Genomic DNA, 24739 nt, shown 5'->3' with positions numbered 1-24739 from the left:
GTTATCCCTTAGTCATGGACAATATTTCCTGGAAATATTCTGTCTTGATTCCATAATCAGCAATCATTTTACAGCCTCACCTGGCACTCTTGTTTTAGCTCTTCTCATGGAAAGTTCCTGAACTGAGATCTTCTTTTGTTTATTTCCTCCAGCGCTACTCCTCAGCACACTGTTCTCCCAGGACCCTTTGCCAACCTCTTCAAAGTAATAAGTGTGACTGTGACAGGCCAGATGCCAACTCATGCCAAAGCCAATTCACTTGTGTATAATATAGATCAAAGTGATTGTTACATTCATAAAAGTATATTTGGTGTTTAAACTTCATGAAAACTAGTGAGATGTTATTTGCATTGTTTTCACTTAAATCTATATCCTGTTATAATGTAGTATAGTAGTAAAAATTTACATTGTATTTACTCCTGTAGTTAAATAACCCCATCAAAGGAGAAAGAAGTCTTGTGGAATATAAATGAAGAACTTTGACAAAGAAGTGCTCATTTCAAAACATTTGGTCATTGTGTGTGATGATTGGAGGTCAAAGATTCAAAAAGCATTCCTCCTCAACCTGTCATCCAAGGAAAGCCCACCCGGGTAGTGACACTATCAGCTTGTTTTCTGTGAGAAGCTAGAAGAATGGATTCAAAGAGCCTTCATCTCTGGACTAGTTGGCCTCTTACCGGGAAGTGTACCAGATGCAAAGTGGAGTTCACTAGAGACAATCTGGGAACCCTGAAAAGACTTTTGGGAAACTGGCTATTTATTACATCAGTGTCACCATTTGGGATTATAAACTGTGACTCACCTGTTAATATATTTCAAATGCTTTAGCCTCTCAATAACTCTCCTTTATCCAGCATTAGAGGAAAGTAATTCTTGCTGGATTCGCAAAAAGAAAAGGAGTACTTGTAGCACCTTAGAGACTAACAAATTTATTTGAGCATAAGCTTTCATGAGCTACAGCTCACTTCATCGGATGCATTCAGTGGAAAATATCAATACCTGGATTGATACAGGTGTAACTGAGTACTCAGTATGAGCTTATGTATGTTGAAATGTTCGGGGTCAAGTAGCAGAGATGGAGCTTGTTACTAGAAAGACATCAGCTCTACTTAAAGGGGTCACCTATGCTGTTAGGTCTAGTAAGGGGCAGATCTCCAGCTGGTGTAAATTGTCATAGCTCTGTTAATTTCAGTGGAACAATTTATACCAGCTGAGGATCTGTCCTATGTGTCTGAACATGTCTTTTTAATAAACATCAAATACAGAAATGATTTTGGTGGAAATTCTTGTTTTCTTACTTTTTTATTTTTTTGTATATTAAAACATCCTGTTATGAGAGCTGTTATCCTTCTTTCTTTTAATAGATAAGCCAGTGGAATTTAGAATAAATATAACTTCATTGTATCATCATAAACATTGGTCTTTTTTAGGGTTTGCTGAATACTTACATCATTTCTTTTAGCCTGGATCCCATTAGTCATATTCTGAGTCAATAGGTTTCCATGACAGCAAGTTTCTGTGCAATGCAGCAATTCATTCTTTATTTCGCTTCCATTGATATATTTCAACCTCGACCTTATAAAAATTTCCTTTATCAAAAGTCATTTAATACAACAACTGGATTTTATTTATACATGATATTGCTAAAGAAAACATACACTATTGAATTCAGTAAAGGTTGCCAAATTCTCCAGATTTTCTTTCCAGAAAGATGCTTTTTACCTGGTTCTACCTCACAGATTTCTGGCAGCAGTTAGCCCCCTTTTCCCCACCCCATGTCAGGCCTTGACTTTGCAATGAGCTCCAGCTGGGTTGATCCCTGTGCTCATGCAGAGCCTCCAAATCTCCAAATTTAAAGCATCTGAAGCTGTGCTTTAAAAAAAAATTCAAAACATATTTGTTGAAGACTAGTAGAATTTTAATGACCAGCATAGGCAGGGGATTTTTGCTCCTGAAGAACTGTTTTCAGTCCCATTATTTTCAATGAGAATGGTGCATCTAAATCATATAGGGCAGCTCTGAAAATCTCAGCTACAGTATTTAGCTTTTATTCTTTCTTCATAAATCATTTCTCCCCCACCCTCTGATCTCCTTATTGTGTTGTATTTCTTCTATACAAGATAGTGCTCAGCCATACATTTCCTGTTGGAAGGACCATAAAATAAATAACCAACCATTAATTCAGTCCTCATACTCATCTCTCCAACAAATATTTTCAAAAGCCAAAACTGGACCCAAACATTAAATATTTTCCCTCCTGGTTGTTGGTTGTTTTTTTTAAAAGAGTACACATTTCATAGACTTTGTTTCACATAGCCTTTTTTGGGGGGGGAGGGGAGGGAGGGGGGTACAGCTCCATTTGAAAGGGCCTTTGTTAAACACACGCTTTGTAGGAAGTAGCCGATCAAGGTGATTCCCACCCAGATATGTGTAAACAGTCAATATACTTCAATGAGCTAGAAATTGAGGAACAAAATACCAACCACAAATTCAGTGACAACTAATAAGAATCCATGAGACTTCATGAGGTCTTGTAATACTTGGGCACCCTCCCCCGCACCCAATTGCATTTAATTGTCAGTTTTTAATATGGAAATATATCTGTTATTGATATATAACTCTAACTGCCCTGCTACACTCATTGATGCCCCAGCCCACCAGTCACAATTAGCTGCATAGCAGAGAACCAGCCCTGTCACCACTGGTAGATGAACAGATCACAGGAAGAATCCCACAGGCAGAGAATGCTAATAAGAAAATGGAAAAGCTTATAGTCAACACAGCCAGCAACAGCAAAGAAAGAAATCTAGGCCAAAACATGCCCGTGTTGAATGGTTATTTTGAAGCTATATGAGCGCTAAGTTCTTCAGCACGGAGAATTCAGATAACTGCATTTTATCTTGGTATATAGGCTGGTTATTACAAGCAGTATCAGTGTTACTTATCTCCTGTTTTATTGATAACTGTTTGATAATCAGTCAGTAATGACACCAAACAGTCTCTCATAGACTTAGTAAAGTTTAAATCGGACATTTTCTATTGGATGGAACATACAGAGAGATTGAAATTTAGTAGGGTAACTACCAATACTGTCAAATTGGGCAACACTAAGACAGTTGTAATTTTGTACCTTGGCTATTTTAAGAATAACCAAGATCAAATCTAATATGAGATATTAAGGCTCCAACCCTGCAATACACTGAGTGCAGCCCAGTCCCTGCATCTGTATAGGGTCCCTCTGAAGTGGGGCTCTCTGTAGGAAAAGGGACACCCCTACCCACAAAGCATTGCAGCATAGGGCCTAAAAGTGATTCTACAATGTATTTGGGGTTTTTTGCTATTATGTAACAATATGAATTAAGTCATCTGAGTTACTGACACTGTACAGAAAGTGAAATAAATCTAACGTTCCATAATCCTTCTGAAAAATAACTTGTTCCCATTCCATCCAGTTGTAACCCACCTATACCATTCTAAATAGGGTCTCTTCCTCTTCGTTGTTTAAAACCTTCATATGCTGATAGCTGTAGACTTGTGCCTCCCCATTAATCATTACTTAGCCACACCATGTGGACAAAGTTCAGCTCCTAGCACCAGTGGAAAGTAGCTGGTTTCCATCTGCTGATGAGTTCACAGCAGGCCAGAGAGCTAGGCATTTGCAGCCTCTATTGTTCCCATTCTGTAGCCCTTGTGTACAGGGTATTATTGGTGGGAAGGGACTGAGGCTGGAGCACACTGCACTTCAGCAACCCTCAGCTGGCCCCTTGGGAGCTGCAGTTAGCTAGCATAAACCACAGCACCTCATGAAGTGCTAATCTATGCAGTGTCTATAGCATGTATAGGGTAGATGCAACCTGACAGTAAGGGAGCCACAAACAGCCTTCTTGCAGTCCCCCAAACTGGGCATGGCAGAGAAATTAGGCCACATTATTTAACTCAGATATGATGCTGATCTGGGCTATACAAGCACCTAGCTCTCTACTAGTGAGATTAATACTTCTTCATAAGCATCCCTCCAGGTCTCTTATTATTGCTACGCAGGATAAAGTAAAGCAGTAGGTGAAGCCTTATGTTCCTTCTTAGAACGACCATAAGGGCCAGATTTTGATATTACTCAATCAGTGTAAGAGTATCTTAGCCCTTTAGCTGCTCCATTTGATCTCACTGAGACTGCTTGAGGAATAAAGTACTAATCAATGTGTGTAAGAGTATCACAAATTGGCATAAAATAAGTGAGAAGAAAGGAAACTAATTATGATTCAAATTAAAGTCACTTAATCTGAATAGCCAGTATTTTAAAAGATCTGTACACAGTATGAACTGATTTAAAAATACTGAATTTATTGTTAAATTCCTGCATTTCAAACCACGATGAAATAATATGCAGTCACCCAGTTTCACGTACTTGAATGTTAAAACCAGTGTTCTGAAGCTATTTAAAGCCTGCAGTGTTTTCACTTTTTCCATGGTATTGGAAGTATCACTTTGACATCAATATGGAGAAAACAGATGGCTACAGTAATGAACAAGTGAGCAGTATGATACTACCAACTGACTACTCACAAGTTTGACTAACAAATTAGATAACACAGACAGAAAAGAAGTGGGATGGTAATTAACAAAGTTGGTACTGTATGTCAAAGTATTTAGAAAACCAGTAAGATACAAATAGACTCTGAAGGGGGTAGCAGTGAAATATTTAGAATAATTCTTCAAAAAGTTTAATGATGAAAAAGGAACTGAAATATGGCTTTTACCATTCTGCCAAGAAGATTAGAAGTGAAGGAGAAAAAAACCATACATTATTGGGGAAATCAAACCTGTACTTTTGGGTGACAAATACACAGAGATTAAAGAATTCCCTAAATTATATAGAAGATAATTTCATAATTTGGAAAGGCTCTAGAGAGGAATAATGTGATGAAATAGAGAAAAGAAAAACTTAATAACTAGGAAAAAGTCTCTTAACTTAGAAGCCTATTAGAATGAAATAAGAAAAGGAGTACTTGTGGCACCTTAGAGACTAACCAATTTATTTGAGCATAAGCTTTCGTGAGCTACAGCTCACTTCATCGGATGCATACTGTGGAAACTGCCGAAGACATTATATACACAGAGACCATGAAACAATACCTCCTCCCACCCCCTCTCCTGCTGGTAATAGCTTATCTAAAGTGATCACTCTCCTTACAATGTGTATGATAATCAAGGTGGGCCATTTCCAGCACAAATCCAGGTTCTCTCACCTCCCCCCCCCCCCTTTTCCAAAAACCACACACACAAACTCACTCTCCTGCTGGAGAGTGAGTTTGGGGGGGGGGGGGCGGAGGGTGAGAAAACCTGGATTTGTGCTGGAAATGGGGGGACTCATTCCTTTAGGTCACACTGCAGTCACTCAAAGAGAAGGTGCAGCGAGGTAAATCTAGCCATGTATCAATCAGAGGCCAGGCTAACCTCCTTGTTCCAATAAGAACAATAACTTAGGTGCACCATTTCTTATTGGAACCCTCCGTGAAGTCCTGCCTGAAATACTCCTTGATGTAAAGCCACCCCCCTTTGTTGATTTTAGCTCCCTGAAGCCAACCCTGTAAGCCGTGTCGTCAGTCGCCCCTCGCTCCATCAGAACAACGGCAGACAATCATTCCGCGCCTTTTTTCTGTGCGGACACCATACCAAGGCAAGCATGGAGGCCACTCAGCTCACTTTGGCAATTAGGAGCACATTAAATACCACACGCATTATCCAGCAGTATATGCAGCACCAGAACCTGGCAAAGCGATGCCAAGCGAGGAGGTAGTCACGTGAGTGATCAGGACATGGACACAGATTTCTCTGAAAGCATGGGCCCTGCCAATGCATGCATCATGGTGCTAACGGTGCAGGTTCATGCCTTGGAACGCCGATTCTGGGCTCGGGAAACAAGCACAGACTGGTGGGACCACATAGTGTTGCGGGTCTGGGACGATTCCCCGTGGCTGCAAAACTTTCGCATGCGTAAGGGCACTTTCATGGAACTTTGTGACTTGCTTTCCCCTGCCCTGAAGCGCATGAATACCAAGATGAGAGCAGCCCTCACAGTTGAGAAGCGAGTGGCGATAGTCCTGTGGAAGCTTGCAACGCCAGACAGCTACCGGTCAGTTGGGGATCAATTTGGAGTGGGCAAATCTACTGTTGGGGCTGCTGTGATGCAAGTAGCCCACGCAATCAAAGATCTGCTGATATCAAGGATAGTGACCCTGGGAAATGTGCAGGTCATAGTGGATGGCTTTGCTGCAATGGGATTCCCTAACTGTGGTGGGGCCATAGACGGAACCCATATCCCTATCTTGGCACCGGAGCACCAAGTCGCCGAGTACATAAACCGCAAGGGGTACTTTTCGATAGTGCTGCAAGCTTTGGTGGATCACAAGGGACGTTTCACCAACATCAACATGGGATGGTGGGGAAAGGTACATGACGCTCGCATCTTCAGGAACTCTGGTCTGTTTCAAAAGCTGCAGGAAGGGACTTTATTCCCAGACCAGAAAATAACTATTGGGGATGTTGAAATGCCTCTATGTATCCTTGGGGACCCAGCCTACCCCTTAATACCATGGCTCATGAAGCCGTACACAGGCAGCCTGGACAGTAGTTAGGAGCTGTTCAACTACAGGCTGAGCAAGTATAGAATGGTGGTAGAATGTGCATTTGGACGTTTAAAGGTGCGCTGGCGCAGTTTACTGACTCGCTTAGACCTCAGCGAAACCAATATTCCCACTGTTATTACTGCTTGCTGTGTGTTCCACAATATCTGTGAGAGTAAGGGGGAGACGTTTATGGTGGGGTAGGAGGTTGAGGCAAATCGCCTGGCTGCTGGTTACACGCAGCCAGACACCAGAGCAGTTAGAAGAGTACAGGAGGGCGCGGTACGCATCAGAGAAGCTTTGAAAACCAGTTGCATGACTGGCCAGGCTACGGTGTGAAAGTTCTGTTTGTTTCTCCTTGATGGAATCCGCCCACCCCTTGGTTCACTCTACTTCCCTGTAAGCTAACCACCCTCCCCTCCTCCCTTTGATTACCGCTTGCAGAGGCAATAAAGTCATTGTTGCTTCACATTCATGCATTCTTTATTCATTCATCACACAAATAGGAGGATGACCACCAAGGTAGCCCAGGAGGGGTGGTGGAAGAGGGAAGGAAAATGCCACACTGCACTTTAAAAGTTTACAACTTTAGAATTTATTGAATGCCAGCCTTCTTTTTTTGGGGCAATCCTCTGTGGCGGAGTAGCTGGTTGGCCGGTGGCCCCCCCACCACGTTCTTGGGCGTCTGGGTGTGGAGGCTATGGAACTTGTGGAGGAGGGCGGTTGGTTACACAGGGACTGTAGTGGCAGTCTGTGCTCCAGCTGCCTTTGCTGCAGCTCAACCATACACTGGAGCATACTGGTTTGGTCCTCCAGCAGCCTCAGCATTGAATCCTGCCTCCTCTCATCACGCTGCCGCCACATTTGAGCTTCAGCCCTGTCTTCAGCCCGCCACTTACTCTCTTCAGCCCGCCACCTCTCCTCCCAGTCATTTTGTGCTTTCCTGCACTCTGACATTATTTGCCTCCACGCATTCGTCTGTGCTCTGTCAGTGTGGGAGGACAGCATGAGCTCGGAGAACATTTCATCTCGAGTGCGTTTTTTTTTCTTTCTAATCTTCACTAGCCTCTGGGAAGGAGAAGATCCTGTGATCACTGAAACACATGCAGCTGGTGGAGAAAAAAAAAGGGACAGCGGTATTTAAAAAGACACATTTTATAAAACAGTGGCTACACTCTTTCAGGGTAAACCTTGCTGTTAACATTACATACATAGCACATGTGCTTTCGTTACAGGTCGCATTTTGCCTCCCCCCACCGCGTGGCTACCCCCTCAACCCTCCCCCCTCCCTGTGGCTAAAAGCAGGGAACATTTCTGTTTAGCCACAGGCAAACAGCCCAGCAGGAATGGGCTCCTCTGAGTGTCCCCTGAAGAAAAGCACTCTATTTCAACCAGGTGACCATGAATTATATCTCACTCTCCTGAGGATAACACAGAGAGATAAAGAACGGATGTTGTTTGAACGCCAGCAAACATACACTGCAATGCTTTGTTGTACAATGATTCCCGAGTACGTGTTACTGGCCTGGAGTGGTAAAGTGTCCTACCATGGTGGATGGAATAAGGCTGCCCTCCCCAGAAACCTTTTGCAAAGGCTTTGGGAGTATATCCAGGAGAGCCGCGAATGCCAGGGCAAAGTAATCCTTTCACATGCTTGCTTTTAAACCATGTATAGTATTTTAAAAGGTACACTCACCGGAGGTCTCTTCTCCGCCTGCTGGGTCCAGGAGGCAGCCTTGGGTGGGTTCGGGGGGGTATTGGCTCCAGGTCCAGGGTAAGAAACAGTTCCTGGTTGTCGGGAAAACCGGTTTCTCCGCTTGTTTGCTGTGAGCTATCATCTTCTTCGTCCCCAAAACCTGCTTCCGTATTGCCTCCATCTCCATTGAAGGAGTCAAACAACACGGCTGGGTGGCTGAACCCCCTAAAATGGCATGCAGCTCATCATAGAAGCGGCATGTTTGGGGCTCTGACCCGGAGTGGCCGTTCGCCTCTCTGGTTTTCTGGTAGGCTTGCCTCAGCTCCTTCAGTTTCACGCGGCACTGCTTCAGGTCCCTGTTATGGCCTCTGTCCTTCATGCCCTGGGAGATTTTGACAAAGGTTTTGGCATTTCGAAAACTGGAACGGAGTTCTGATAGCACGGATTCCTCTCCCCATACAGCGATCAGATCCCGTACCTCCCGTTCAGTCCATGCTGGAGCTCTTTTGCAATTCTGGGACTCCATCATGGTCACCTCTGCTGATGAGCTCTGCATGGTCACCCGCAGCTTGCCACGCTGGCCAATCAGGAAATGAGATTCAAAAGTTCACGGTTCTTTTCCGGTCTACCTGGCCAGTGCATCTGAGTTGAGAGTGCTGTCCAGAGCGGTCAAAATGGAGCACTCTGCGATAGCTCCCGGAGGCCAATACCGTCAAATTGTGTCCACAGTACTCCAAATTCGAGCCGGCAAGGCCGATTTAAGCGCTAATCCACTTGCCAGGGGTAGAGTAAGGAAATCGATTTTAAGAGCCCTTTAAGTCGAAATAAAGGGCTTCATCATGTGGACGGGTGCAGGTTTACATCGATTTCATGCTGCTAAATTCGACCTAAAGTCCTAGTGTAGACCAGGGCTTAGACTAGGAATGTGGGCTTCTAGTACTAAGTGGAGGTGGTGTGCTTAGGGGGTGGAAGTGCTCTCCTTTTATTGGGTGGAAGAGCCGGTGGTAGAAGGAAGATAGTACTCCTACTAGGAAGTGGCAGGAGAGGGTGAGCTGAAGAGATGCATATGCATTTTAAGTGTTAACACGTCTTCAAAGCAGACTCCATAAAAAAAACAACTCAGCTTTTAAGAAAAATTATTAGTATTAGACCAGAATAATCATTACATTCAAAAAATATACTATTACAAAAGTATACTGATGCAATCAGTGATGGATCAAAACTAGTATAAATATCTTTTGCAAATATTTTCTGCGACTGAAAAGTTCATAGCTAAAAGCCATTGTATAAAACTAGTTTTTAAGTCTAGGAGGAGGATAGTGGCTAGATTAAGTGTAATAACAGTTTTAAGAAACTCCTAGGTAGAACAATATACACTACTGGAGCTGACCTTCATTTTGACTACTACACAAATCCCTTTAGTTATTGGTTTTTGGTATTTCTCAGAGGATCTGGCACATAGAAAAGCAATTTCAACAAGTGAATTTTACAGATAGTAAGCAGCATCTCTGTCCCTCCAGAAGGTTTTAAAGTTAAAATGCAGGTTTGTTCATATATTCCTCCATTGTCTGGAAAAAAAAATAGCAAGTGAGGTATTACAGATTGTAAAATACTATGAAATACAGTAAGGACCTGACCTGTTCCCATTGAACAGGGTTGGAATTTATTTATTTATTTCCATCAGATCCAGGCCCTATGAACAAACACTAATCAATTAAATAGATACAATAATAATACTTTAAAACCCAGTTAGACTGAGCATCTAACTTGCACATGTAGTTGCCATATCTAGCTGGCCTTTTATACGTGCCACTACTGCAAGCTGGTGGGCTCCTCAACAGCCCAGGAAAGAACCAGTGTCTTGCCCATGCCTCCCTCAGGCCCTTGCTCCAGGGCAGAGAGTATTCTTCAAACACAAAACAAAGCTTTTCCTTTGACCAAAGCAGACGCCTTTCTCCTTGCCTCTCACCCCACCCCCTTTAAATCCATGCTGAGTTATGCACAGGCCACTCAACCCTCTCCTGCTGTTTCACCCTGTTACCCTATGAGCATGTTTACTGGTTTCTCCTGCTGTTTCACCCTGTTACCCTATGAGATTACTGGTTCTGTGGATGAAGGGAAAGCAGTGGATGTATTGTTTCTTGACTTTAGCAAAGCTTTTGACACGGTCTCCCACAGTATTCTTGTCAGCAAGTTAAGGAAGTATGGGCTGGATGAATGCACTACAAGGTGGGTAGAAAGCTGGCTAGATTGTCGGGCTCAACGGGTAGTGATCAATGGCTCCATATCTAGTTGGCAGCCGGTATCAAGTGGAGTACCCCAAGGGTCGGTCCTGGGGCCGGTTTTGTTCAATATCTTCATAAATGATCTGGAGGATGGTGTGGATTGCACTCTCAGCAAATTTGCGGATGATACTAAACTGGGAGGAGTGGTAGATATGCTGGAGGGGAGGGATAGGATACAGAAAGACCTAGACAAATTGGAGGATTGGGCCAAAAGTAATCTGATGAGGTTCAATAAGGATAAGTGCAGGGTCCTGCACTTAGGACGGAAGAACCCAATGCACAGCTACAGACTAGGGACCGAATGGCTAGGCAGCAGTTCTGCGGAAAAGGACCTAGGGGTGACAGTGGACGAGAAGCTGGATATGAGTCAGCAGTGTGCCCTTGTTGCCAAGAAGGCCAATGGCATTTTGGGATGTATAAGTAGGGGCATAGCGAGCAGATCGAGGGACGTGATCGTTCCCCTCTATTCGACATTGGTGAGGCCTCATCTGGAGTACTGTGTCCAGTTTTGGGCCCCACACTTCAAGAAGGATGTGGATAAATTGGAGAGAGTCCAGCGAAGGGCAACAAAAATGATTAGGGGTCTGGAACACATGAGTTATGAGGAGAGGCTGAGGGAGCTGGGATTGTTTAGCCTGCAGAAGAGAAGAATGAGGGGGGATTTGATAGCTGCTTTCAACTACCTGAAAGGGGGTTCCAAAGAGGATGGCTCTAGACTGTTCTCAATGGTAGCAGATGACAGAACGAGGAGTAATGGTCTCAAGCTGCAGTGGGGGAGGTTTAGACTGGATATTAGGAAAAACTTTTTCACTAAGAGGGTGGTGAAACACTGGAATGCGTTACCTAGGGAGGTGGTAGAATCTCCTTCCTTAGAGGTTTTTAAGGTCAGGCTTGACAAAGCCCTGGCTGGGATGATTTAACTGGGAATTGGTCCTGCTTTGAGCAGGGGGTTGGACTAGATGACCTTCTGGGGTCCCTTCCAACCCTGATATTCTATGATTCTATGTGCAAATACCAGCTTGTACTGAAAAAGCCGGCGGGGGAAAAAACTGCAAAGGGCCTATTCATGTAGTATCGTAGTATTTCCCTAACTAGTTCTACCAGCCTCATTTTTTCCACGCTAATGATCATCCTGAAAACGGAATCACCCATAGCGTTTGCCAGTTCTTACCATTCTCGGCTCCTCAGGTAATTTACAACGTAAAAAAATGAAGCTCATTCCTGCAGGTTTTTGAATACAAGTCTCACACCTATTCCTTGTATGAACCATTACGTGGTCTAGTTATGGACAAAGTGGAGGTTACCAGCACATACTTGTGCTGATTTTGATATGACCATGTAGGTCATTTGTCAATTTATTAATGAAACAATAAAAAAAACAACCAAATAAACTTAAACATTCAGGCTCTCTACCTTGATGTGTTAAACATCATTTAAAAATTATATAAAACAAATCCTTAATGCAGTGTCTAATATCTAGCAACTGACATGACTGATTAACCTCCTTGCAAAGTAGCCAGGGATAGCATATGAATAACTTGACACCATATCACAGGATGCCAGAGGGTTGAACTAAGGGTATTATATGTTGCCACCTTTTGTAATTATACATTTTGTACCTCATAGTACTAAACTTCAGACATGTTGGGATATCAAACACTAGTCCTATCAGACAGAACAACTGTAGTGAGGTGTGCGCCTCTGCTGTCTGCCTCTGCCTTACCTCTTGTAACATATCAGAATCTTCTATGGCTTTCACTGCTGATTTCTTTGATGTTTCTTGTATTTCTCCACCCATTATAAACTCATCAAGAATAAAATAAGCCTTTTCAAAATTAAAGATAATATCCAGCTCGCACACCTGATGAAGCAAAATACACATTTAAGCACAATATTATAGCATTATATGTATTAGCATTCCTAGAGCATACAGATTGCCAAACCTATTCAACGTATGCACTCTTGTGGCAGACAGTAAAGAAAGAAATAGAAATATGAGTATTAAGTGATATCACAACTTCAGCACTAGTGAAATCATATTTTTCTCTGGACAGAGACCAAGTATAAACAGATTTGTTTAAACACTCTGTTACAGAATACTTATAAAAAGTCGTTTCATGGAGTAAGACATATTCCCTGCCCCAAACATCTTACAGTCTCTGACAGACCAAAAACAAAAAGACAATGGAAGACACAGCACAATGACTTATGTTAAGGAGGAGTCAGAAAAATCAACTGCTCAAGAGAACATGGTAGAAAACATTCATAAAAGGGGGTCTCCTGTAGCACCTAATGCCTCCAATAGACCATCTCCATGTCCCCTGGCTCATATCACCCTCATTATGCCCCCCACAACCACCACCACCCTGCTGATGTCTTGCCTTCATGCGATGTTTCTTGTTGCTTGATATGAGCTAAAAAAAGTCAGGTCATTTTTGAAAATTTAAAACAAAACCAAAAAACAATCCTCCCCCCTCCCTCCACCATTTTAAAATTCTTTTGCTGATTTTTCCCCAAACTTTCTAGATATCATCTCCCCTGGAAAGAGAAGTGGCATGTGAAATGTCAGGATTGGCTTCTCTTTTTGGACGGGCACATTATGGAACATTAACTGCTTATAATAGCCTGGGCACTATTTTACTGTCACATCCACCTAATGCTGGATGTGTGGACATGGTGCAAGCAAGGCAGAGGGAAAGGATGAGTAAGAGCAGCTACAGAGATTTTCACGCCTGACTTTGTGGTAAACAACTAAAGGGCAAAAATCATCATAACTAACTTAAGGAAGAAAAGGAAACTTACATTTCCAAAATACCTGTCCAGTAGTTCTACATAACGATGAACAACCTCCAGTGTCAGCAGCTCATTATCCTGGTCTTCTGTTGCACAGCAAAAATATAAACTAGCATACCTACAAAAATAAAAATGAAAATGGGTTAGTGCTTGGTAAAACATGAAGTAATAACTCAATCACAGAGATAATTTGGTTCATATCCCTGCCTATGCAAGTCTGTTCGCTACAGTAAGGCTAGGTCTACACTAGCACTCACTGTGGTATAATTTATGTTGTTCAGGGGTGGGAAAAAGCCATCCGCCCTTAGCATCATAAGTCATGCTGCCCTAAGCGCAGGTCATTGTGAGAGCTTCTCCTGCCAACATAGCTACAGCTGCTCATGGGGCTGGAGTAGTTAAGCTGACAGGAGAGCTCTCTCCCACTGGCTTAGAGCAGTTACATCAGAGAGCTTATAGTGGTGCAGCTGCACCGGTACAACTCTGCTGCTGTGAACTCTCTAGTGCAGCTGTAGCTTAACAGGTGAATTGATTTTCCTTTCTCAGCACCTTTCTTTTAAAAGGAATATATTAACAGGAAAGAATTATTCTTTTTGTAAAAAAGCTGAGCGGATTTGTTGAATACCTCCTCAATGTTTAAGCTTCAGGACTATGCATAAAAACAACAACTGGTAAGGGACAAAACTCTCCCCAAATGCTGCAGTAGCCCCTACTGTAGGTGTATTGTTTTAGAATGTAGAATAATGTTGTGCTTTAAAAAAAATATGCACAGAAAGAACAAACATTGGGCTACTATTCAGGCTACCAAATGGTTAATAGGGTAATTTATGTGTATTTCAAGAAACAGATTACATGTAACTACTCATGCTGATCAATTCTTTCTACTGATTGGTACTGATTATATTTAGTTAGTCCAGCTTCATGGGGGGTGGGGCGGTGGGAGAATAACCACCTGAGCATTCTTCCCAGGGTAGTGGCTAGAGCACCATTTCAGCAAAGCATCTAAACCTGTGTCCATCTATCCCTTTTCAACAAAGCTCTTAAGAACATACTTATTATTTTTAGTGCTCTGTTGAATAAGGGTGGACTTCTGTTTTAGGGCCTTCATTTCTCCCTTGCAACTATAAAGGCAAGGATAAGCCTGTTATCACTAAGGCTCATATACCTGGGGAAGATACAAGTTCCAGAATGGTAAATACTTCAAAGATATGATTTGGCAGAAGGCTCCTCCATACCATGCGTGTAACCTTGCAATACACTGACAAAGCACAACATGCTTTTCAGCACGATACCTTTAAATTAGCAAGATTAGCTAGGCATAGCATCTTCTATCATTTAAACTGTCAATCAAGTCAATCATTTTTCTTCAGTGGTAAGCAACACCAGTATTTTTTCTAATGGCAATTTACTGTGTCAATTTATGGAATGGGGAAAAGGCAAGCTGATTTTGTTTAGAATCAACCTGCATTATTCCTAGTTTCAGGCTCTTACATACAGCATTTTCAAACCTTCATGGCACTCATTGTTCCTCATGTGTTTCATCCTAGTAGCATTTATAAGATGGGGGGTGGGGGGGATCGGTGTGTGTGTGTCTCTCTATACATACCACACACACACACTTACTTTATTCTTATAAAACTACTCACACCTTTTGTAAACTAGCTTTAGGTCTTTCCAGTCGACAAAACTGCTCATCTTTTGACTGCGAGCCAGAATAATCTGAACAATTTCCCGGGTGATCTTTTTCCTCTCTTTGTCAGGTAACGTTATGTACCACTTCTGAAGTCTTAATTTCCCTTGTCGGCTGAACAGCAGTATAAAGTGTATCTAGAGTAAACAAAGCAACATGTTAATACCAGGTTACACGCAATTGTTTTTCCAGGAAGCAGCAATTCAACTGCCATTCTTTATTATAAAGGAACATGGCAACTGGCAAAAGAACAATTCACCCATGGGCAGAGGACCAATATAATGCCTATGGCACCTAAGCTCTCAAGAATTTTCTTATTACCGTACACATCTAATGTCTGCCCTAGTAAAACACATTCCTCACTTAAGCATATGAAAGAAATGAAGATGCAATCAAATGCATGATTTTTATTTTATCAAGAGGTTTTAAGGGCTAATCTAAAGAGTTTTGTGCATTATATAATGAAAGATACCTGGATATATATTAGAATATTTCAGATGTGCCAAGCCACTAGTACAGTCCCACCCCTCTCCTAATTAGAGGGAAGGAATATTTTGATAATTGAGCCTACAAATTTACCCTAATTCTGAGCTCAACTGTAAAAAGTATGTAAAAATTCATAAGTTGTCACAATAACCTATAACAACAAAATGTTGATGGGAAAAGGTATGAAAGGGAGACAGACTAAAATTAATCTAAACAAAAAGGCCCACTGATATAACTCAAGGACTGTGTTATGATCATGCTTGGCAGACAAGAAAATGTGGGTCCGGAAATTAATGAACCAAAATTGGGGTGTCAGATATTAGGCCTAATTGGTGGACAAAATAGTGAGAGGCTGTGCTATTCCAACCATTCTTCTCTGTTTGGGTACTTAAAGAAAGACGTGGGTGTGGGAAGAAATGATAATGAAATCTATCTTAAATCTGGTATTTTTCCATTTAAAAGGTGGGGGTCGGAACAAGCAGAGACAAAAGATTTCCACCTTGTGCCAAAGCTATAGAAGGGAGTGGAGCAGGACAAAAGGGGCTGCCAGTCATGAGAAAACCCCTACTTACCTGCATTGTTCCTAGTTTCAGGTTCTTACATACAGCATTTTCAAGGACTAGGCCCAGACAAGGAAGGAGTCTAGTCTGTGAAAGAAGCTTATTGGAACATCTCTGAGGGGGAGATATAACCTGTCATTGGTTTCTTAATGTATTAGGCTGACTTGCATGTTTTGTTTTATTTTACTTTGTGACTTGCCTTGTTCTGACTGTTACTACTTGAAACCACTTAAATCCTACTTTTTACACTTAATAAAATCACTTATTTATTAATAAACCCAGAGTGGGTGATTAATACCTGGGGGAGCAAACAACTGTGCATCTCTCTCTATCAGTGATATGGAGGGCGAACAATTTATGAATTTACCCTGCATAAGCTTTATACAGAGTAAAATGGATTTATTTGGAGTTTGGATCCCATTGGGAGCTGGGTGTCTGGGTGCTGGAGACAGGTAACCTGCTGAGCTGTTTTTAGTTAAAGTCTGCTGCTTTGTGGGCATGGACCAGACCCTGGGTCTGTGTTGCAGCAGGCTAGCATGTCTGGCTCAACAAGGCAGGGTTCTGGAGTCCCAAGATGGCAGAGAAAATGGGCTCAGAGATAATTTCAGCACACAGGTGACAGTCCCAAGAGGATCTCTGTGACTGAACACATCACTGTACCTTACTGTGTAAACAGTCTCATTGATTTCAGTGGGATTACTCATGAGTTCTACTTATTGTAAGGGAGGGCAGTCAGAGTCAGATCTAAACTAGGGCTGTCAATTAATTGCAGTTAAGTCACACGATTAACTCAAAAAATTAACTTCAATTTCAAATATTGTGATTAATATAATCACACTGTTAAACAATAGAATACCAATTGAAATTTATTAAATATTTTGGACTTTTTTTCATTTTCAAATATATTGATTTCTATTACAACACAGAATACAAAGTATACAGTGCTCACTTTATATTATTTTTATTACAAATATTTGCACTGTAAAAATGATAATAGTATTTTTCAATTCACCTCATACAAATACTGTAGTGCAATTTCTTTATCGTGAAAGTGTAACTTCCAAATGTAGATTTTTTTTTTGTTACATAACTGCACTGTTACATAACAAAACAATGGAAAACTTTAGAGCCTACAAGTTCACTCAGACCTACTTCTTATTCAGCCAATTGATAAGGCAAACCCTGAGCAAGATTCACCAGCCAGATACCCAGGAAAGAATTCTCTGTAGTAACTCAGACACCCCATCTAATATCTCATCACAGGCCATTGGGCCTATTTACGATGAATATTTAAAGATCAATTAATTGCCAAAACCATGTTATCCCATCATACCATTTCCTCCATAAACTTATCGAGTTTAATCTTGAAGCCAGATAGGTCCTTTGCCCCCACTGCTTCCCTTGGAAGGCTATTCCAGAACTTCATTCCTCTGATGATTAGAAACCTTCATCTAATTTCAAGTCTAAACTTCCCGATGGCCAGTTTATATCCATTTGTTCTTGTGTCCACATTGGTACTGAGCTGAAATAATTCCTTTCCCTCTCTGGTATTTATCCCTCTGATATATTTATAGAGAGCAATCATATCTCCCCTCAACCTTCTTTTGGTTAGGCTAAACAAGCCAAGCTCCTTGAGTCTCCTTTCATAAGGCAGGTTTTCCATTCCTCGGATCATCCTAGTAGCCCTTCTCTGTACCTGTTCCAGTTTGAATTCATCCTTCTTAAACATGGAAGACCAGAACTGCACACAGTACGCCAAGTGAGGTCTCATCAGTGCCTTGTATAACAGTACTGGCACCTCCTTAGCTCTACTGGAAATACCTCGCCTGATGCATCCCAAGACTACATTAGCTTTTTTTCACGGCCACATCACATTGGCGGCTCACAGTCATCCTGTGATCAACCAATACTCCAAGGTCCTTCTCCTCCTCCGTTACTTCTAATTGATGCATCCCCAGTTTATAACTAAAATTCTTGTTATTAATCCCTAAATGCATGACCTTACTTTTCTCACTATTAAATTTCATCCTATTACTATTACTCCAGTTTACAAGGTCATCCAGATCCTCCTGTATGATATCCCAGTCCTTCTCTAAAATGGCAATACCTCCCTGCTTTGTATCATCCGCAAACTTTATTAGCACACTCCCACTTTTTGTGCCGAGGTCAATAATAAAAAGATTAAATAAGATTGGTCCCAAAACCGATCCCTGAGGAACTCCACTGATAACCTCCCTCCAGCCTGACAGTTCACCTTTCAGTAGGACCCGCTGTAGTCTCCCCTTTAACCAATTCCTTATCCACCTTTCAATTTTCCTATTGATCCCCATCTTTTCCAATTTAACTAATAATTCCCCATGTGGCACCGTATCAAACGCCTTACTAAAATCTAGGTAAATTAGATCCACTGCATTTTCTTTGTCTAAAAAATCTGTTACGTTCTCAAAGAAGGAGATCAGGTTGGTTTGGCACGATCTAGCTTTTGTAAAACCATGTTGTATTTTGTCCCATTTATCATTGACCTCAATGTCCTTAACTACTTTATCCTTCAAAATTTTTTCCAAGACCTTGCATACTACAGATGTCAAACTAACAGGCCTGTAGTTACCCGGATCACGTTTTTTTCCTTTCTTAGAAATAGGAACTATGTTAGCAATTTTCCAGTCATACAGTACAACCCCCGAGTTTACAGATTCATTAAAAATTCTTGCTAATGGGCTTGCAATTTCATGTGCCAATTCCTCTAATATTCTTGGATGAAGATTATCTGGGGTCCCCGATTTAGTTCCATTAAGCTGTTCGAGTTTCGATTCTACCTCAGATATGGTAATATCTACCCCCATATCCTCATTCCCATTTGTCATGCTACCATTATCCCTAAGATCCTCATTAGCCTTTGTCATAAATATAAAGGGAAGAGTAAATACCTTTAAAATCCCTCCTGGCCAGAGGAAAAACCCTTTCACCTGTAAAGGGTTAAGAAGCTAGGATAACCTCGCTGGCACCTGACCAAAATGACCAATGAGGAGACAAGATACTTTCAAAGCTGTGGGGGTGGGAGAAACAAAGGTTCTCTCTGTCTGTGTGATGCTTTTGCCGGGAACAGAAAAGGAATGGAGTCTTAGAACTTAGTAAGTAATCTAGCCAGATATGTGTTAGATTCTGTTTTGTTTAAATGGCTGATAAAATAAGCTCTGCTGAATGGAATATATATTCCTGTTTTTGTGTCTTTTTGTAACTTAAGGTTTTGCCTAGAGGGATTCTCTCTGTTTTGAATCTGATTACCCTGTAAAGTATTTACCCTCGTGATTTTACAGAGGTGATTCTTTTACTTTTTCTTCAATTAAAATTCTTCTTTTAAGAACCCGATTGCTTTTTCATTGTTCTTAAGATCCAAGGGTTTGGTTCTGTGTTTACCTATGCAAATTGGCAAGGATTTTTATCAAGCCTTCCCCAGGAAAAGGGGTGTAGGGTTTGGGAGGATTTGGGGGTGGGGGGGGGGAATATATGTTTCCAAGCGGGCTCTTTCCTTGTTATATATTTGTTAGACGCTTGGTGGTGGCAGCAATAAAGTTCAAAGGCAAAAGTTAAAATGGTTTGTACCTTGGAGAAGTTTTAACCTAAGCTGGTAAAAATAAGCTTAGGGGGGTTTTCATGCAGGTCCCCATATCTGTACCCTAGAGTTCAGAGTGGGGAAGGAATTTTGACAGCCTTATTAAAAGCTGAGGCAAAGTATTTGTTTAGATATTGGGCCATGCCTAGATTATCCTTAACCTCCACTCCATCCACAGTGTTTAGCGGTCCCACTTCTTCTTTCTTTGTTTTCTTCTTATTTATATGGCTATAGAACCTTTTACTATTGGTTTTAATTCCCTTTGCAAGGTCCAACTTTACTTGACTTTTAGCCTGTCTCACTTTGTCCCTACATGCTCTGACCTCAATAAGGTAGCTGTTCCCTCCCATCTTCCACTCCCTGTATGCTTTCTGCTTTTTCTTAAACACCTCTCTGAGATGCTTGCTTATCCAGCTTGGTCTACAACTCCTGCCTATGAATTTTTTCCCCTTTCTTGGGATGCAGGCTTCCGATAGCTTCTGCAGCTTTGACTTAAATTAATCCCAGGCCTCCTCTGCCTTTAGATCCATAAATTCTTCAGTCCAATCCACTTCCCTAACTAATTTCCTTAATTTTTGAAAGTCAGCCCTTTTGAAATCAAAAACCCTAGTCAGATTTATTTTTGTTTATCCTTCCATTCAGTTTGAACTGAATTAGCTCATGATCACTTGAACCAAGGTTGTCCTCTACAACCATTTGTTCTATGAGGTCCTCACTACTCACCAAAACCAAATCTAAAATTGCATCCCCTCTAGTCGGTTCAGCAACTACTTGATGAAGGAATCCATCAGCTATCGCATCTAGGAAAATCTGAGCCCTATTATTATTACTAGCACTTGTCCTCCAGCCTATATCTGGAAAGTTAAAGTCGCCCATGGTCACGCAGTTTCCATTAGTATTTACTTTATTTAAAACATTAAAGAGGGCTCTATCCATATCCAAATTAGATCCCAGTGGTCTATAGCACACCCCAAGCACTATCACAGGGGAGACTCTAGTAGTTTTCTTCCCCAGTGTGATTTTTACCCAGACAGACTCTGTCTTATCCATTCCATCACTTATTTCTTTACATTCTACCTCATCATTGATATACAATGCTACTCCACCACCTTTACCTTTATTTCTGTCTTTCCTAAACAGCACATACCCTTTAATAGCTGTAGTCCAGTCATGACTACTATTCCACCATGTTTCTGTTATCCCTATAATATCTGGTTTCACTTCCTGCACCAATAGCTCTAGTTCTTCCATTTTGTTACCTAGGCTCCTCGCATTGGTGTACAAACATCTTAATTTTTGCTGTTTGGCCTCGCTCACATTCTATACCCGATTAGGCATGGTCATTCTACAGCCAGTATGAACCATTAGACTTGAATCCACACTGCCCTTCCTCCTTATGTCCATTCTCCTACCCATGGCTTATTTGCTGACTGCTTCTTATTTACAATGTCACCTGAAAGTGAGAACAGGCATTCACATGGCACTTTTGTAGCTGGCATTCCAACGTATTTACATGCCAGATATGCTAAACATTCATATGCCCCTTCATGCTTCGGCCACCATTCCAGAGGACATGCCTCCATGCTGATGATGCTTGTTAAAAAAAATAATGGGTTAATTACATTTGAGACTGAACTCCTTGGGGGAGAATTGTAGGTCTCCTGCTCTGTTTTACCCACATTCTGCCACATATTTCATGTTATAGCCATCTCAGATGATGACCAAGCACATATTGGTTTTAAGAACACTTTCACAACAGATTTGACAAAACACAAAGAAGGTACCAATGTGAGATTTCTAAGGATGGATACAGCACTCGACCTAAGGTTTAAGAATCTGAAGTGCCTCCCAAAATCTGAGAGGGACGAGGTGTGGAGAATGCTTTCCGATGTCTTAAGAGAGCAACACTCTGATGCGGAAACTACAGAACTAGAACCACCAAAAAAGAAAATCAGCCTTCTGCTGGTGGCATCTGAATCAGATGATGAAAATGAACATGCGTCAGTCTGCTCTACTTTGGATCGTTATCATGCAGAACCCTTCATCAGCATGGACGCATGTATTCTGGAATGGTGGTTAAAGCATGAAGAGACATATGAATCTTTAGCGCATCTGGTATGTAAAATAAAGAGATTGCACTATAGTACTTATATTAGATGAACTGAAATATACTATTTCTTTTGTTTTCTACAAATATTTGTAACCAAAAATAAATATAAAGTGAGCACTGTACGCTTTGTATTCTGTGTTGTAACTGAAATCAATATATTTGAAAATGTAGAAAACATCCAAAAATATTTAAATAAATGGGATTCTATTTTGTTTAACCACAATATTAATTTTTTTTAATCGCTTGGCAGCTCTAATCTAAACTATTAGTTTTAAAATAAGAACACCAAGCACATGTGCAAAAACTGGACTACGGCACCTTGGTTCAAATTAAGAACCATCATTTCCCTCCCTTGATAAAGCTTCATTTCCACATTAAAAAAAAAAAAGATGGGCCAGAACCAAATTCCTGGATCCAAACACCCCTGGACTCTGGGGTTGTTCAAAATCAGGCCCTATATCTGAATTCCATAAACTGTCCCATCTTTACTGTGAGTCAAATGGGTCCAGATTCGCTGGGACAGATTCTCTGGGACAGAACTCAGTAGGTGGAGGGAGAAGGCAGCTTTGCACCACCTCTGCATTCTCCCTGAAAACAGGCCAAGCCAGGAACCAACCTGGCCCTATCACAGGTCAAGAGCATTTTTGGCCAGCTGCCCACAGCCCCAAGAGGCTATTCTGTCAGCTGAGGATTGATGAGACGGAACAGCGCACAGCCCCTCGCTTTTTCTCCGTCACAAGAATCCCCACATGCTGTGGGCTGGGAAATAGGGTGACCAGATATCCCGAATTTATTGGAACAGTCCTGATATTCAGGATTTTTTCTTATATAGGTACCTATTACCCCCACACCCGTCCCAATTTTTCACACTTGCTGTCTGGTCACCCTACTTGAAAGGGAGTTGTGCAAGGTGGCTTTACATTACCTGGGGATTCCTTGCATACAGGAAGAATCGTGAAGAGGCTGAATTTGCTGGGTTTCTGACTCCTTTAAACTGCAGGAGTGGATGCAAGAGGCAGGCTCTAGACAGGGACATTTCAGATATGAAATGCTCAGACTCCAGATGTAAATGCTGAGCTATGCCCTCTGCAGGTGTAAATCTGTGGAGTTCCACTAAAGTCAATGGGGCTACTCTGACTTACATCAGCTGAAGATCTAACAGGATGTGCCATGGACCCATGTCTTATCTCTGGACAATTTAAAACACATTAAAGTATTAAAATTCAGATGATAGTTAAGATTCAGGATTAAAATTAAGGATTCTGCAAAGAAAGCCTTGCACTATAGTAAATTATAAATACATCCAGCAAACAGAAGTGCACTAGTGAAGCTTCTTTAAAAAAAAAAAAAAAGAACACCACCCTGCTTCTAATCTCTCTGCAGCTGGTTTTTAAACAAAATATTTATTCATAATTCAGAACTACTTGGTGTCTAATAAAAGCCCACATTTATATATTCCACATTGAAGAACGCTCAGTGGGAAGAAAAAAACCTTTGATCATGTTTTCTTAATTTCAGAATGATTTGTTTAAATATTTCAAGTAGCACCAGCAGAGAGAAATAATTGTTTAAGATTATTCAGGATATAACAAATTGCTTTTTCTAGCTGTAAATCTTTAGAGAATAAAAATTGGCTTGCTGTGCACAAGTCACACACACATTGTATGTCCCCACATGGAATGAAAAACACTTTTCTAAGAGCATTAACAGACAACTCTGTTGGCAACAGAAGAAAATACTGTATCTTATTCACGGCATTCATATTTCATAATGGATCTGAACTACAACTAGTTTGTTTTTTAGTAGTTTTGTATGAGAAATCAATGGCCTGAAATACTCTGTGATGGATTCTAGGCCCTTCCTGCCTTCTGAAAGTACTGTACTGCATTCACACCTTGATAATGTGCCTGTCATATTGGTAGGCAAATGACTTATCTGGAGACTAAAAGTTGTGAATTAATCAGGAAGGTTTCAAAAACGTGATCATTTTGGGGAAGGTGAAAGGTTTTATTCTATTCTCCCTGTGGAAGGATTAGTAAAGCTCCAGGAAATGGCCGTTGCTACTACTAGACTGTTTGCTTGATAAAACGAACGGGATTTTGTAGCTGCTGAAAATCTAATAGTTTTAATGGTGTTCCAATGAGTTACCTAAGTAAAAAAATAAGTTTCTGGCAGCTCAGCAGGAATAGCCCAATTACGATCAAAGGACTATGTCCCAGCATGGCTCTGTTTGTACTGTCAACTTGTTTTGACATAATGAGGTTATAATAGTTCTCTAGAGTTGTAAAGGCCACCTCCACAGAGATTCAGGCACAGTGCTCACTGTACATAGAGTTGTCTGCTGACCGGGGGTTGGGTGGGCTAAGGGTTATTTTGCCTTCTGCACAGCAAGTTACCTCTGCGGCCTTTGTTAAGATGCTTGTATTTTCAAAAGCACAGCGTTAACTCTCAGACGATGAAGGCAATTGGTGCACTGGGTCAGCAGATGAACAGCTTCAATAGAAGTAGTCCCACAACAAGAGAATTCCATAGCTCGCTGGTTGGAACCCTCCCCTCAGAGGTGGGAGACCCCTGTTTAAATGCTCCCCTGCCCCCTTTCAGGAAAATTGAACCCTGATCTAACCATTCGGCTAAAAGTTATAAAATAGGCACCAGAACCACCTCTTCCTCCTCCCCCAGCCCAATTTTGAACGGGACCTGATCCAATAGGCAGCTTCTGAGCATACTACCAGAAGTGGCCTTGCACACTACATTACTGAGCAACCAAATCAACATGGAAAATGTTAATTATAGAATTAGCTAGTCTGTAACATCTCAATATGCCAACCATTTTTTTCATACATTGCAAAGCACCTGTTCTTCAGTGAGGACTTGTGTATATCAGGC

At 41.4% G+C, this 24739-nt stretch overlaps 1 protein-coding gene across 4 annotated transcripts in view; it reads right to left on the bottom strand.

The window, feature by feature from the left end:
* AP1S3 (adaptor related protein complex 1 subunit sigma 3) overlaps positions 1-24739 on the bottom strand; it is a 58394-nt gene that overhangs the window by 19050 nt on the left and 14605 nt on the right. For 2 of the 4 annotated variants that reach the window (XM_048864892.2, XM_075132223.1), the window contains exons 2-4: positions 15043-15221; positions 13407-13515; positions 12328-12465 (exon numbers count right to left, since the gene is read on the bottom strand). In XM_048864892.2, coding sequence (XP_048720849.1) covers positions 12328-12465; positions 13407-13515; positions 15043-15221 — 426 coding nt within the window. Of the gene's footprint in view, positions 1-7194; positions 7733-8319; positions 9888-12327; positions 12466-13406; positions 13516-15042; positions 15222-24739 lie in introns of those variants that run through there. The other 2 variants (XR_012669896.1, XM_048864894.2) reach the window with 2 other exon arrangements.

This window comes from Caretta caretta, chromosome 9 (genome assembly GCF_965140235.1).
Source record: "Caretta caretta isolate rCarCar2 chromosome 9, rCarCar1.hap1, whole genome shotgun sequence".
In the NCBI taxonomy this organism is placed as follows: domain Eukaryota; kingdom Metazoa; phylum Chordata; order Testudines; family Cheloniidae; genus Caretta; species Caretta caretta.
Note: the sequence above shows the minus strand (reverse complement) of the source record. Positions and strands in the feature narration are given on the sequence as shown.